The sequence below is a fragment of the Triturus cristatus genome, chromosome 2_1 (assembly GCF_964204655.1).
Source record: "Triturus cristatus chromosome 2_1, aTriCri1.1, whole genome shotgun sequence".
NCBI lineage: Eukaryota > Metazoa > Chordata > Amphibia > Caudata > Salamandridae > Triturus > Triturus cristatus.
Window position 1 is genome coordinate 249,164,163 of NC_140581.1, and position 16,663 is coordinate 249,180,825.

General features: G+C 44.0%; 1 protein-coding gene across 1 annotated transcript in view; it reads right to left on the minus strand.

The window, feature by feature from the left end:
* The window catches only part of ADAMTS12 (ADAM metallopeptidase with thrombospondin type 1 motif 12), a 4,274,824-nt gene that overhangs the window by 1,959,951 nt on the left and 2,298,210 nt on the right, over positions 1-16,663 (minus strand). Inside the window, exon 8 of the mRNA XM_085630806.1 lies at positions 16,399-16,542. Coding sequence (XP_085486932.1) covers positions 16,399-16,542 — 144 coding nt within the window. The remainder of the gene's footprint in view (positions 1-16,398; positions 16,543-16,663) is intronic.

Consider the following 16,663-nt stretch of genomic DNA (forward strand, 5'->3'; position numbering starts at 1 on the left):
TTCATATGAAGACCTAGGGGAATGCTGGGAAGTAGGAAATTTGTGTCAGCCTGATATCCCACAAATTTCCTACACACAAATGTGAGGAAATGTGAGGAATGTGAGTAAAAAAAGTTAGGAAAATGTTTCTTTTTTACAACGTTTGAGGTTTGCAAGGGGTTCTGGATAACGGAACCTGTCAAGAAGCACACAAATAACCCCGTCCTGGACTACCCTGAGTGTCTAGTTTTCAAAAGTGTATAGGTTTCCATTGGTGCCGGCTGAGATAGGGTCCATAATCCACAGCTCGGCACAACGAGAAGAAAGGGTCTGTTTTCACTGGAAAAATGTGATGAGCCCAGGTTGCGTATTGAGCCGTTTCATATTTTGGCCACCACGCGTACCCACACAAGTGAAGTACCATTTCTATCAGGAGACTTGGGGGAATGCTGGGTGCATGAAAGTTTGTGGCTCCCCACAGAATCCAAAACTTTTCATCACAGAAAATTGAGGAATTTTACTAAGTTTGAGGTTTGCTCTTGATTCTGGGTAAAAAACCTGGAGAGGGCCACAAAAATCCCCCCATCCTTGATTTCCCTGGGTGTCTAGTCTTAAACAATTTACAGCTTTGCTAGGTTTCCCTAGGTGTCGGCTGAGCTCCGGTCTAAAGTCCACAGCTAGGCACATTGCGAAAAAAGGGTGCATTTTATGTGATGTGCCCACGTTGCATTTTGGGCCGTTTCCTGTAGCGGGCACTAGGTCTACTCACACAAGTGAGGTACCATTTTTATCTGGAGACTTTGGAAAATGCTGAGTGGGTGGAAGTTTGTGGCTCCCCACAGATTCCAGAACTTTCAATCACAGAAATGTAAGGAAAATATGTTTTTATGACAAAGTTTGAGGTATGCAAGCAATTCTGGGTAAGGGAACCTAGTGAGAGCCACACAAGTCACCCCATCCTTGATTTTCCTGGGTGTCTAGTTTTTAAAAATGTACAGGTTTGCTAGGTTTTCCTAGGTGCGGGCTGAGCTAGGGTCTAAAATCCACAGGTAGGCACACTGCGAGAAAAGGGTCAGTTTTCACTGGAAAAATGTGATGTGCCCACGTTGCGTTTTCCTCTCATGGGTACTAGTGAGGTACCATTTTTATCAGGAGACTTGTGTAAAAGCTGGGTGGGTGGGTGGAAGTTTGTGACTCCCTGCAGATTCAGAACTTTCCGCTACAGAAATGTGACGAAATGTGTTTTGTAGGACAAAGTTGGAGGTTTGCAAGGAATTCTGGGTAACAGAACATAGCGAGAACCACACAAGTCAACACCGTCCTGGATTCCCCTGGGCGTACAGGTTTGCTATATTTCCCTAGTTGCCGGCTGAGCTAGGGTCCAAAATCCACAGCTAGGCACATTGAGAAAAAAGGGTCAGTTTTCACTGTAAAAATATAATGTGTCCACTTTGCGTTTTGGACCGTTTCTTTTCACCGGCACTAGGCCCACCGAAACAAGTGAGGTACCATTTTGATCGAGAGACTTGGGGGAACATAGAATAGCAGAACAATTGTTATTACCGATTGACTTTCAATGCGTTTCTGCCTCCCAAATGTAAGACAATGTGTAAAAAAGAAGTCATTTCGAAAAATGTCCTCTAATTCACATGCTAGTACGGGTACCCACAATTATGGAGATGTGCAAATAACCACTGCTTGTAAACTCTAGATTTTGCTCCCATTTAGGAAATACATAGGTTTCCTTGATACCTATTTTTCACTCTTCATATTTTGCCAAATGAATTGCTATATACCCTGTAAATAATGAAAAAGCATTGCAAAGCGCATCTCAGTTATTGGCTCTGTGTAACTTGGGTTCTTGTTGAACCTACAAATGCTATATATCCTTGTAACCAGAAAGGTCCAGCAGATATAATGGTATATTGCTTTCAAAAGCCTGCCATACTTACAAGATGTTACTGGTGAAAATATTGGCACAATTGGCTGTTTTTCTCAACTCAATTTCAATATTCTTTTATTTCAACTGTTAGTTTCGATAGGAAAACCTTGAAGGATCTACACAAATGACCCCTTGCTAGATTCAGACTTTTGTCTACTTTTTGGACATAAATAGCTCTCCGAAATCCATTATTGCTTTCACATCCATTTCTACCATTAACTGGAAGGAGGTTGAAAGCACAGTAAATAGGAAAAAACTATGTCCCAGTAAAATGCCAAAACTGTGTAGAACATTTTGTTTTTCTGAAAAAAAGTCTACCTGTTCTTGAAAGCTAGGAAGATGGTGATGTTTCCACCAAAAACTCTTTGTTGATAGCATTTGCAGGGAAAAAAACAGATGCTTTCTTCTGCAGCACTTTTTCCCCATTTAATAAAAAACAAAAACAAAAACATTTAGCTGTATTTTAGCTAATTTCTTGGTCCATTCCAGGTAAAATCCACAAACCCTGTATACCCTTAGAATCCTCAGGATGTTGGGAGAAAAGTACTCAAATTTGTCATGAATACCTTATGTGGGAAAGCAACGGGGGTCTAAGCAAATAGCCAAAAAAGGCTTAGTAATTACCAAGAATTCAAAACAACCCTTTGCTATTGTTGATAACATTAGAAAATGTCAATTGTAGCAATGTTTTGCCATAGACATGACTATAGATTACCACCTAAGGACATAAGGACAATAAATTGCAGTCTCGAGTTATGAATAAATGATGAATACTTCTAAAGCACACAATCACCCCCAAGAAGGAGTGCCCTGGTGCTGAGAACTCAACCAATAAGTGTGCACATAACTGCTGTTGGAAAAGCCAGGTTTTCAAAGACTTTCTAAAAGATGAGCAATCAGATGCCCACGTCAAGGTAACAGGCAGGGAGTGGTAAAAGAAAGAATGCCTTCCGATGTGATGCTGCTGAAATCTGTGTACCTGAAGAAATCTGGCTCGAGAAGAATGGAGAGTACATTAAGGTAGACAAAAATAAATCTTTTAAGAAAAATAAGCAGGGCTGATAACCTGTATGGCTTTGAAAGACAGACACAATGCCCTAAAAACACACTTCTGCCAGATAGGTAGCCAGTTAAGTGTAGAAAGTAAAAATGTAACCAAGGTTCTGCGAGAGAGAGATTAAGAATGGTATGAGCCACCACATTCTGTACTATTTGAAGACTGTCAAGAGGGTTAGCTGGCAGACCTAAGTATAAAACATTGGCATAGTCCAGGCGAGAAGAAAGAGGGCCTGGACCATAGTTTTGCAAGCAGAGCTAGGCAAATATGGAAGAATTTTGTAGATAGCCCAAAGCAAGGCATACATAGATACAAACAGAGTAATTTGTGCTGCAAACGAAATATCAGTGTTAAACAACACATTCAGATCTCTGGCATAGAATTTGGAAGAGGGTAAGGGACCCATATCTTCGGACCTCCATTTAGAACACCAGCTACTGGTTTTAGCTCGAAATAGGGGTATTTTGGTTTTCTCTGCATTGAGCTTAAAAAAAATTTGAATCACTAATTAAAAATATCCAGCATACAAGTGGAGAAATTAATCTCAGTTTTGCCCAGAATGTCAGCGAATGAGATGACAACTTTGGTATCATTCATGGATGCCATGCAGGAGAAACCAAAATATATAATCAGAGCTGCAAGTCGGGCCATATATACATTCAATAACGTAGGACTGAAGGAAGATCCTTGTGGCACCCCGTAGGGAAGACTAAAGTTAACTGATGAAAAAGGAGATAAAAACACACAATTAGATCTTTCTGAAAGAAATGATCAAAGCCAAACCAGAGACCCCATGATTCACTAACCTATCTATAAGCACAGGATGGGCAAACATATCGTAAGCTGCAGCGAGGTGCAATAGGAACAAGGCAGCTGAGCCGCACTGATCCAAGATGGTTTCAAAATCCTCAGCTACAGCAAAGAGGGCAGTGTCAGTGATCTAAAATGGTTTAAAACTTAACTGGACACCGTTAAGTAGCAGGCTCTTTCCTAGATAAGATGTTAGCTGGGAGTTGACATAGCTTTCAATCAGCTTGGTTTGGAACAGGATTAGAGAAATAAGCCTATCGTAAGCCATGCAACATCCACATTCCACTGGACAACCTGTGCACAGCAACTGCACGTAGTGTCAAGAATGAATGTCACCCCTAATCCATCAACAGCTTTTTCCCATCAAAGCATTACATTCTGGTGGTATCAAACATGCACACTATGGAAAGCAGCGTGGTGACACAGACCAGCAGATGGCCACCAGCATTTAATAGCTCATAGTAATGCAAATATGTGGAGCATTTCACCTCCCTATCACTCAACATCAGCTCCAATCTGTTTATGTCGCACTGCACATGTGAGCATAAACACCACTTTCTTCCTACAGAAAGATTAGACTGACTTGACTTTCTGCTTTCGATGATAAGGTAGTCTGTGGCATGGTGTCTCCAGGTGGGTAAGGTTCCACCCATGACATGATTCTTCTGTATCAGAATAAGTGATCAAGTAGTCCTTTAACCCTTTCTGTGCTCATGACGGAATTGTTCCGTCATGAGCACCAGTGCTCCTGTGCTCATGACAGAACCATTCCGCCATGTGGGGCATGGCTACGGCGCGTTGCGAGATGGCTGCCTGGTGAAGGAGCTCCGCAGGCCAGGCTCCGACATCCTGCAACTACCATGGTTAAAACCTACCAGTTCTCACTGAAATTGAACGCACCATTAGCCGGATCCATCTGGAGCACTCGGCTGTGAGTTGGTGACCCGACCGCTGCGGGAAGTCGAGCTAATGAGAGGAGGCTTAACGCGGCAGGGACTGTGAGAAAATGGCCGCCAAAATACATGCTGAGGTCGAATGATCTGTACCTGCTAAAGGAGGTGGCGGCCACTGCTACGCCACTGGATGAACGCGCAGTGTCAAGATCAGCTGGGGAGGACAGTGGGGGCAGGCGGTGTGCTCCTACATATCCTGGTGGCGGCATACTGAGCGGAGCGCTGAATCGCCCAGTGGGGCGTCGGAGGATGGTGAACGGTTTCTGCGACGCATTGCTGGAACTTCATGAAACCTTTCTGTAATGTTGCCTGTTACAGAAATCCATGCAGACGGGCGGCGGCGCTTGATGATGCGGCGGATAGCCTAATGAGTGGACCGGAAATGAGGTGAGTGGGGCTGGGGTTGGGCTGACTTGGGTGGCGCAGCTTAGGCCTCACCTGACATCTCTGCCTTGCGGGGCCTGGGACTGGCGTTGCAGGCAGGCTGGCCCCTGCTGGGATCCTGGGCTTCATCTGCTCCCTCCAACCAGAGAGATCCCTCTTGTACCGTTCAGTGCGGGGGGCGCCTGGAGATGGGCTACGGGCAGCGCCTGGCTTTCCCTTAGCAACGGCAGCAGGGGGTTGCTTTGGCGGTGTGCGTGCCCGCTGGGTCTCCCCTCCCTGGTCCTGCGAATAGGCTGAGATCCTCTGTGTCACCGTCTTGGGCAGTTTGGAGGCTGCTCTGGGGTCTGGTGGTGATCGTCCATACCGGTCACTCTGCTGGCAAGGCTATGATCTGGCATACATAGTGGAGACTGCAGGTGCATGCCGGAAGCCACGGGCCATCTGCCACTGATGGTGGTCACCTGTTGAGTGTACTTGAGGTGTGGTCCGGGGCCGCTGCCTATTGCTGTGTCACAGACTCACCATCCTTTTCTCTTACATGACTATAGTGGAGTGTGTTGGGGCCATTCACACTTATAGTATGTTGGCTACTGCGGCGATCGCTTCAGCTGCAAGAGAAGTGGGTGCCCTATCTCATCCGGGAAGTAGTTGCGCCTGCCTTTGCATTCAGAATCCACCGGAGTTAGGATTGGGCTTGTGCACGATGTTGTGGTTTGAAACAACGAGACATAGTGCACGGACGGGCAGGGTTGTCTGCGCCACTGCTATTTTCAGATCATGGGCAAGACAGACCCCCAAACAACCCAAGATTCCATTCCAGAGCAAGCGCCAAACACGCACCATGGACTCGTCGTCGGAGCTAGGTGCTGTTCAAAGCTCGGCTGATGTTGCAGACAATCCTGAGGAGGACTATACTACTAGAAGAACGGTCCGGTCTTAAAACTATTGATAGCAAGATTGATGCCCTTACGTCCCGCCTTGACGCAGTAAAGAAAAAGGTGGACGTCTATGAAACCCGGCTTGACGTGTTGGAGAACAGACTGTCTGATACCCAGGACTCTCAGACTGAATCTAGGACGCAGATCCTAAGTATGGAGAAGGTGCTGGAGGTAATAAAGGCGAAAAATTAAGATTTGGAGGCGCGTTCCTGATGGACCAACCTTAGAATACTTGGCCTTCTGGAATCGACAGCCGTCTCGGAGATGGAGCCCTTCATTGAAAACCTGTTGCGGAAGCTGTTTCGTCCGGTGCTTTCCCCGGTCATGATCGTGGAGAGGGCACCCCGGTCGCTAGGTGCCCAACCGGTGCCGGGTGCGCCGCCGCGCCCGATCATTGCATGCCTCCTTAATTACGCGGACAGGGACGTTATTCTCCGAGGGCCAAGAACCCCATCACTCATACGGGTAACAACTTGTCCTTCTTTCCGGATTACACTCCAGCAGTATAGGCTGCACGTAGGGAATTCCTGCCAGTCAAAAGGCTTTTACAGTCTGCCTCTGTTCCTTATGCAATTTTGTACCCTGCCAAATTGAAAATCCCTCATGATGGACAAGCACATTTTTTTACAGACTCCAAGTCGGCTCTGAAATTCACGAAACACATATGTCCTCGCAGACTCCTCAGGTCGCTTCAAAAAGCTCAACGATGTCGCCGACTCTCAGTGATACTGATTAACAGCATATTATTTTGATGAGTTATGTTGTCACTTATTCACATTACTGCACACATGTACACAATTGAATGTATCCCTAAATGAGAGCCTGCAGCTCAGTCTCGCTGATGTGATAACAGTAAAACGTCGATAGTATATTATACTTATGGTATATTCAGGCCGTTGGTACAGTTATTCTGTCAAACTGAGAGAGCTGGTTTGGGTTTCTTTATATAGCAGCCTGGCCACCCTGCCGCTTGGTAGGCGTTTGCCATTGTTCCTTACCCCCAGATGATGATCACACATTTGTTTGATTTTTCACATTGGGTTTGGGGTAATTATTGGGAGGGTGGGGGGCTTGTATTCTCGACCTAATTGGGAGGTTGTAGTGGGAGGGGTGTGGACAGCAGGGTTCACTGCGTTGAAGTTAGCAAATGTTTAGATGTAGTAATTAAGAGGATTGTTCATTGTGATTGTATTGACATCAGGAATGGGGATTGCATTTTTAATACAGTGTATTATGATTGCCAGTTGATTGACTCCTATGAGATTAACAGTGTTAGAGAGGCCAATGGGTGAAGGATATAGATATCTAACATGGAACATTAGAGGGCTGAACACCCCAAAAACAAAATCAGCCAAGTCTTTGCTTATTTGAACCGGCATGGCACTCAGATTGCCTTTTTGCAAGAAACGCACCTGACCAAGGCTACAGAAGCGAAAATTGCACTTAAATGGGCTGGATTCAAGCTAGGGTCATCATACTCCTCTTATGCAAGGGGGGTTCTCACTGATCAAGCAGGGCATCCCGTTTACACCACTCATGACTCACACAGATGAAGAGGGTCACTGTGCTATGGTGCAGGGTAAATTAGGGACCACATTAATCACTCTCATTAATACGTATGGTCCTATAGCAGATGAGCCAGAAGTGTTTCAGCGAATATATGGCAAACTTAGAGGATGGTCCGAGACTGCCATTGTGTGTGTGGGGTATTTTAACACATATTTGGATCCCATTATGGACAAATCTAACCCACAAAGCATATGCATGCCTAAAGTGAGTGACTGCTATCATTATGTACCCACGCACTCTTTCTGATCACAATCCAGTGCAACTGGATCTTCATATTCCCACCATGATTCATCGCCCCTTCACATGGCGTTTTCGTTCGGCAGCTTTGCTTGACCCCATTTATAATGACATAATTCGTAAGGCAATAGAACACTACTTTGAGGTTAATAAAGGCACGGTGGACAGTGCTGCCACGCTATGGGAGGCATTTAAGGTGACTATCCGAGGAGTTTGCATCAGCACCACAGACGGTATGGCATTTTGAAAGATCTTAGAGCCCAACTTACCAAGATAGAGGCCACGCTAAAAACCCTAGAGAGTGCCTACACAGATAACCCATCCCCTGACACGCTTTCACGTATTCATGAGTTAGTTCTGGAATATGACACAGTAGCAGAATCGGAAATTCGCTATATTTCACGTCGGCACGTTGCCAGGAAATATGGAGAGGGTGGCAGACCAGGCCGTAATTTAGCCGCAAAAATCAAATCTCGTGCAGAACATCATCATATAGACAAAATCAGTGACTCTCAGGGAGGGGACAAAACTCTGGAAATAGTAGAACAGTGCTGAGGTTACTATGCTAACATGTATACCTCTCAGGGGGCGAGCCCAGACTCCGCTGTGAAAGAGTATCTGGATGACATTGCCTGTGCGTGGTTGGCAGACTGTCATCAGGAGTACCTGAGTCAACCAATAGACGATGCGAACATAAAAGCAGCAATTTGCGCCCTACCGAATGCAAAGGCACCAGGGCCAGACGGTCTAACCATAGAATTTTATAAGGATTACACAGACCTTCTCACGCCAAACCTATTGGAGATGTAGGCTAAAGTGCATGAAACTGATGTTCTTCCTCCATCCCTTCGTCAGGCTTTAATTGTCACCCTTCTAAAAATGTACAAACCCTCTGACACATGTGACTCATATCGGCCCTTGTCTTTGATTAATGCTGACTCTAAAATACTTGCCAAAATCCTAGCCACTAAACTACAGCCATTGATGCCGTGTTTTGTCCTACCGGGCTTTATTCCTGAGCGATCCACGTCTCAAAATTTACGGACCATTTTTGCAATGATGCATAATCTTGACCCTAAACTGCACGCTGCAGCCATTATGCTTGACGTGGCTAAAGCGTTTGATTCCTTAGAATGGAACTACATGTTCCGCATTCTACAGCGCATGGGGTTTCTACTACTTTTGGGATGGGTGAAAATACTTTATGCTGACCTGTCAGCGAGGGTCTGGGTGGGATGTCTGACATCCGAGCCGTTCTCTAATAAGCACGGTACCCGTCATGGGTGGCCTCTATCACCACTGTTGTTCGCTATCGCAATTGAGCCTCTGGCATGTGTGATACGTCAAAGACACAGAGAAACGGCTCTAAATTTTAATCACCGTCCAGTTGGCATATCTCTGTATGTTGATGACTTGGTGCTTTTTATTAGAGAACCCGCTCGGTATCTGGCGCAGGTGTTAACAGAATACATCAGATTCAGAATGCTCTCTAGTCTAAATATTAACTGGGATAAGTCCGCTATCATCCCTATGACGGCAGCCACCCCTCCACCACTGATGGAAAATCCAATAGTTTGGACCGCAGAACTGGTCAAATATCTAGGGGTCTGGATTCACCAAGACCCCGACGTTGTTATAAGGGAAAACTATGGGCGAGCATGTGTTTCCTTGGACCAACAAATTGATAAATGGATAACATTGCCGCTGTCCTTAGCGGACTGCATTGTGATTATAAAAATGGTGGTATTGCCGCGTTTTCTCTATCTCTTTTCCAACATTCCAATAAAACTGACGCATGTTTTTTTTAATACCATGTGAACGTCATTGCTTCGCTTAATCTGGGGCGGTAAATAGGCGCGGGTGGGGTGGACTACCCTTACTGGACTACCCTTACGCTTGACTATACTAGAGGGGGATTTAGTGTACCAGACCCCTATATCTATTATTTAAGTGCTCAAGCACAATATGCATATTTCTGGTTTAATCCACAAGCCTACACTCCTCATGTGGCAGTTGAAGACGGCAATGCCTTTCCGACCCCCCTGCATAGTCTCATCACTCACACACACCGTGGTACCCCAAAAATGGAAATAAACACAATAGATACTACAATAGCAGCATGGCAATCTATAGAGCAGCTTGCCAACAAACTACCTATATATGCCCCAATGATGCCCCTGACACATCATGCGGTGCTATCAGTGACACAGGGGGCTGGTCCAATGCGGCTGCTTAGGGAGGCGGGAGGCGGGTAAAGGCAAGACCTTTACCCGGGTGGCACTTTTCTCACCTCTGCAGCTCTACAGTATGTTACTAATCCTACGCTGCTTTTTCAGTTCACTGTTGACAGATTGAGGCACTTTATTAAATCGCATTATGATACCTAACTGGCCAGGCCTCCAGTTCTCCAATCCCTACAGTTATTATTAACTACTCCCACACGAAAAAAGTTAATAACTAAGTTAAACAGGGCAATACGAGCTGAGAAACTCAGCGGATCAGATATGAGCCTTGCACGTTGGAATGTTAATGTTGTAGACTTGTAAAGCGCACAGCTACCCCAGCAACGGGGCGTCCCGGCGCTGTAGACCGCTTGGGAACCCGTCCTGGCTATCCCTGTGAGATGGTCCCTTTCTGGGTATCTCCAAGGTGAAACCAGGCATCCCCGGCGTCTGTGGGGGGCCGTTGTAGAAATGAGGCAAGCTTAATGCCCAGAGTTGCCGAGTGTGTTCCTGGTTAGAGTAGGTACCGAGGCGAGAATTATCGAGTCCGTTTTGACGCTGGTCCACGACCCTGCCGCGTCAGGAATTGAACCCTGGTCCCTGGCCGATTCTCTGCTTACGGATCTGCCGCCTCTAACTAGTGAGCCACACCTCTGACACATTGACCACCCTCCCCTATAACACTGGCGGAATGGGAACATGTCTGCAACCTCAAAAGTATTCTTACCCCTAATGGAAACCTCTGTATCATACATTTTAAATATCTACATCAGACATATCAAACACCCCTTCGTCTACACAGCTATGGTTTACGGGATTCTAGTAGATGTAGGCGATGTGGCCAAACGGAAGCTGATTTTATGCACCTCGCTTGGGACTGTGGGAGGGTGGCGAGTTACTGGAGGCAGGTGGTGCAAGCTATACAAGAAATGTCTGGGTTGGAATTACAATGTACACCGTTGGTATGTCTTCTATGTTATGTTCCTCATGTGAAAGGGGTCATGGGTAAATACATATGCATCGCCTTGTTAATGGCCAAGCGTAGAGTTGCTATAGTGTGGGGAGGAGTACAGTGGCCGAAAGTGGCACACTGGCTTAAAGACATGGTATACTGTAAAGAAATACTTTGAACTATATGCGGAGGAATTGCCATTGTCATCTAAGCCCAAAGACATATGGGAGCCATTGTGACACTTCCTTCAGCAGCAGGCCATGGCTGGTTCGCAATTCGGAGCAGAGAAAATGATATACATGGCAGAAAGTTGGCACTCAGAATGTACGATGAGATCACTGGTTTGATATGTAATGTTTTTCCTCTATGGTGTTGATCGAATACAACTTGTTTCTGGTTGGTTCAATATGGACGCTACCTTGCATGGTAGTATTGCTGATTACTTTTGAAAAGCAATAAAAAATAAAAAAAAATTTAAAACATTCCGCCATGTGCACAAATGCACTGAATCCTCTGCTGCAAACAGCAAAGGGATTTCTTCTTTTTTCCACACAAGTGAGGAACCATTTTTATCGGGAACTTTGAGGAATGCTGGGTAAGTAGAAGATTGTGGATCCACACAGATTCCAGAGCTTTCCATCACAGAAATGTGAGGAAAATGTTGTTTTTTTTTACAAAGTTTGAGGTTTGCTAGGGATTCTGGGTAACAGAACCTGGGAAGAGCCACACATGTCACCTCATCCTGGATTCCCCTGGATGTCAAGTTTTCAAAAATGTATAGCTTTGCTAGGTTTCCTTAGGTGCCGGCAGACCAAGGATCCAAAATCCACAGCTATGCACATTGTGAAAAAAGGGTCAGTTTTTACTGGAAAAATGTGATGTGTCCAATTGTGTTTTGGTGTTTCCTGTTGCGGTTACTAGGCCTACCCACACAAGTGAGGTACCATTGTTATAGGGAGACTTTGGGGAATGCTGCGTGGCTGGAATTCTGTGGCTCCCCACAGATTCCAGAACTTTCCATCATAGAAATGTGAGGATTTCTTTTTTTTTTTACAAAGTTTGAGGTTTGCAAGGGATTCTAAGTAACAGGCCATGGTAAAAGCCACACAAGTTATGCCATCCTGGAGTCGCCTGGATGTCTAGATTTCAAAAATGTATAGGCTTGCTAGGTTTCCCTAGGTGCTGGCAGAGCGAGGGTCCAAAACCTACAGCTAGGCACATTGCAAAACAAGCATTTGCAAAGTAATAGGTCTCGCATTTGCGAGAGTTTAAGCTATTGGCTTTGTAAATGCCAATGCCTTTTATTTATCTGTTTTCAAAACCATCACATAGATAAACGTTTGTCATTTACAAAGCCAATAGCTCAAATTTTCAAAACCAACACATAGATAAAAGGTTTGTCATTTACAATGCCAATAGCTAAAACCTTTGCAAATATGAGACCTATTGCATTGCAAATGCTTGTTAGGGCTGGATTTACTTGCAGCAGTCAGCAGACATCTTGTGATAAAAAAGAGCTTTAAGAAGTGCTACTAAGAGGGGCTTAAGCCACATGTTGAGTTCCCCAAGCACTGCATTTGACTGGGCAGAAGCTGTGTGCAGTTTTTATCTTGGAAGGGTTATGCTCAATGCAGCAAGACCAAGTTGGATATGGTGACAACCCAATGATGAAGGCTAGAGGTCTGATCCGTATATTAAAGTTGTGACAAAGACAGTAGGCCTATACACTATGACAAGCGCATGTTAAAGCCAGTAGGCACTTACAAGTGGATTGTTGTTATACTGTGTTAAAGCCTACTTGTCACATGGGATGTGACAGAATATCACAGTGGGCAAAGGGGTTTGGTTTACCCTCTCCCTGACAAACGTTGGGGGATCAGATATGCAGAGTGTTAATCCTTGTTAGAACTTTCATTTTGTATATTTGAATTTTTATGACTGTATGCCTTATGGGTTGCCTTGTATGAAAGCTTACACTTAATTCAGTAAGCCTGAATTGGTTTGCTGACAAGCCAATGAGAGAAGCCACAGAACATAATGGTTCATTGGAAAACGGTATGTCATATGCTCTAAGTCTGATTGTTTATTTTGAAAAGCTATGACCAAGGCAGTAGGCCCAACATATTCATTGTGAAAAGATCTGATAAAGGCAATAGCCATTTGAGGGTGGTTTGGAATTATATGGTGTTAAATCCTGTAAACCGGTATTTTGTCACATAGAATGTCACAGACTATCATATTATGCAAAACGTTTGGTTAACAACTTCCGGTCTCATTAAGGTCCTTAACCGATCTGCTGCAGGTCAGGAAAGCCCTCAAGACTTGGCTCTTGCCCAGGTAATCCCGAGTCTAGGCTCGGTTATCAATCATCTGACATTAATTTTGATTCTTTTTCTTTTTCTTTCCGTCTGTGGTCTCTACCCTCCTACCCCCAAGCTCTTGTGTCTTTAACCGTTTCAGCGGCTAGCGCCAGGATACCAGTTGGTGACAGAGCGCTTTATAAATAAATAAAACCACTCAGAGAAACCCCAAGGGCAAAAGATTTACTGTGGGGTAATCCTCGACAGGACTTCTTAAAAAGAGTAATAAATTGCTTTGCCAAATTTAGCTTTGTTAATGGGCAATTTTATGACTATGCCCGACAGTGGCCTTGTGGGAATGTTCCCACTATATTCAGTAGTTCTGAGTTGGTTATGGTCTGGGCCACTGGAATAATGCGGCAGGGGAGGACCAAATTATGCGGCACATTTCGGGATAGTATTACTTCAGTTTTTTGACATTTTTAAACTTGATTAAACTGTCTGGGCATTAATTGTAGCTCATTAGTACCAGTTTAACACCCAAACACACTAATAAGCAACAGAAAGGTGACCAGTCATCCTTTGCATAAGACCTTCCACTGCGCTGCAACACATGTCGCTGCATTTTACTAACTTTGAACCGTTTGAACTAGAAATGCTTTTTTGTTAAGATCTGCAAATTAAGCAGCAGATGATGGATTGTGTGGTAAACGCTTCAAATTTATAATTGTGCGATCATCCCCACAGCCGCACAATCTCATAATTCTATTGGACCTGGGTATGGAGGCAAAACCAGAGATAAGGGAATAGGTTTGATTGTTTAATTGTGAAAAGTAAAGTACGATGTCATAGGTCTAAACTGTTTATTTTGAAGCGTAATAAATAACAGTAGGCCTCACTTATTAATTGTGAAAACCCTATGAAAAAACACCAAAAGGTATTTAAGGGGCAGATTATTATTACACTCTGGTTAAGCATGTGGGCATGTACTGTGCTACATGGAGTCTTGGATTTCTGTAGACTGCACGGGTTTTCGTGCCGGCTACCCCATTCACAAACCATGGGGTTTTAGCTTGACAATTTGTAAAAAAAGAAGTTATATTGAAAAATGACCTCTAATTCACATGCTTGTACTGGTACTCACAATTTTGGAGATGTGCAAATAACCACTGCTTCTTAACTCTATATTTTGTTCCCATTTCGGTAATATATAGGTTTTCTTGGTACCTATTTTTCACTCCTTACATTTTACCATATGAGTTGTTATATACCAGGTACAAACTGAAAAACCATTGCAAGACGCAGCTCAGTGATTGGCTCTGGGTTTCTTGGGTTCTTGGTACTATATATCCCTGCAACCATAAGGGTCCAGCAAGTGTAACGGTATATTGTTTTCAAATATCGGTCATACTTAGTAGAATTTACAGGTGAGAGCGTTGGCACAATGGCTGTTTTTTCCAACTCAATTTCAATATGTTTTATTTTCAAGTCTTAGTGTCTATAAAAAACTTTGAAGGATCTATACAAATGACCCCTTGCTGAATTCAGAACGTTGTCTACTTTTCAGAAATGTATCGCTTTCCAGTATCCATTATTGCTTTTGCACACTTTTCCACCATTAACTGGAAGAAGGTTGAAAGCACAAAAAGTAGCCAAAATAGGCTATGTCCCAATGAAATGTCAAAACTGTGTAGAAAATTTGGTTTTCTGACAAAAGTCTGCCTGTCTCTGAAACCTGAGAAGAAAGTGATTTCAGCACCATAAACCCTTTGTTGATACGATTTGCAGGGGAAAAAACAGACACTTTCTTCTGCAGCACTTTTTCACATTTTAAAAACTTTGCTGTATTTTGGCTAATTTCTGGGTCCCCTCCAGGGGAATCCACAAAGCCTGTGTAACTTTAGAATGCTCTGGGTGTTGGAAAAAAAGGACGCAAATGTGACGTGTATACCTTATGTGGACAAAAAGTTACAGGGGCCTAAGCGCAAACTTCCCCAAATAGCCAGGCTTAGCATGGGTGGTGGAGGGTAGAAAGACCTTGCAGCGAAGGGGTTAAGAAGCAGAGTGGCATACCCTCCCCAATGACAACAATAATGTACAAGAAATATGTCAAGCCGGGAATACTGTACCCAGGCTTCAGTTGATGGAACCAACATAACCAACCAACGTTGGTGATTTACTTGTCAAGGGTGATCTCGTGACAAGAGATGAACTTAGAGATAGTCCATGACTGGGGCGAGAAGAGAACTATAAATTCTCACAATTATTGCACAGGTGGTGAAGGCTCGGGCAAATAAAGAGAAGAAACAGACTGAGGCCACTATGTTCACGAACAAATAAAGGTGAAAGGGTTTCACCTGGTTATACCTCTATATATTTAAAACACTGAATTCTGCATTTTTTTCCTTTTTTATGGACTTTTCACCTGATTACTTTCAACAGTTTTGACTTGCCGAACTTTATTATAGGACAACTGTGAGGATGTGATAATTATCGCACAACTTGTTATTCTGCTCTCTATGAAAAGTTTTGTTTGCAAAGGGATTGCACCTGCATACCCTGAGGGTGAGAACTCGCAGTCTACAAATCCAAATAACATAACATAGCGGCTATCCCTTCATTTGAAATGAGGACCTCTCGGTCCAGAAAAGAGTGGGCCAGAGGAGTTGTAGATAAGTATCACACACAATAAAATCCTATACCATATGTTATGGGTGTAATAATTAGTGCAGAATTCGATTCTCTATACGTCAAAACCCGCAAGCCCGGATATTAACCGAGCATAATATATGTATATATCTGTAGGTTTGACCTGTCGATATGTAGCTGCGAAATACTGTGAAAATTAGGCAAACTTCACACAATTTACAATCCCGGTACAAACAGAGATTTGGGCAAGGACCTACTTATAATTGACGCATTGCGCTGTTTACATGGGAGTGGTTCTATATTATTTCTTAATTTTTCATTATATCATTGGTGCACAAAATAATCTATTTGTGAAGAGCATTTTCAGTGCCCCTCCATTAGACAAGTTTAGGATAGAGGTACTTACTCCAGGAAGCGCGTGATGTATTCCTTACTGCAGTGCGACCAGGTGAGTGGTGACGAGTCGTATTGGAGCTGGCGGGACATGATGTAGGGATGTCTTCCGTTAACTTCACAGTCATTCCCTTGTCCGTCGTGCGGGATTCCGAAGCTGAGGACGACAAGCCGTGCAGTTAGGGTTTGCTATAAAATGGTCTCATCCATTCTGTGGGCATTTGGTTTATTCCCTGACCAGGTGTATGCAATGTAATGTGTATGGCTCATTCCTCTGA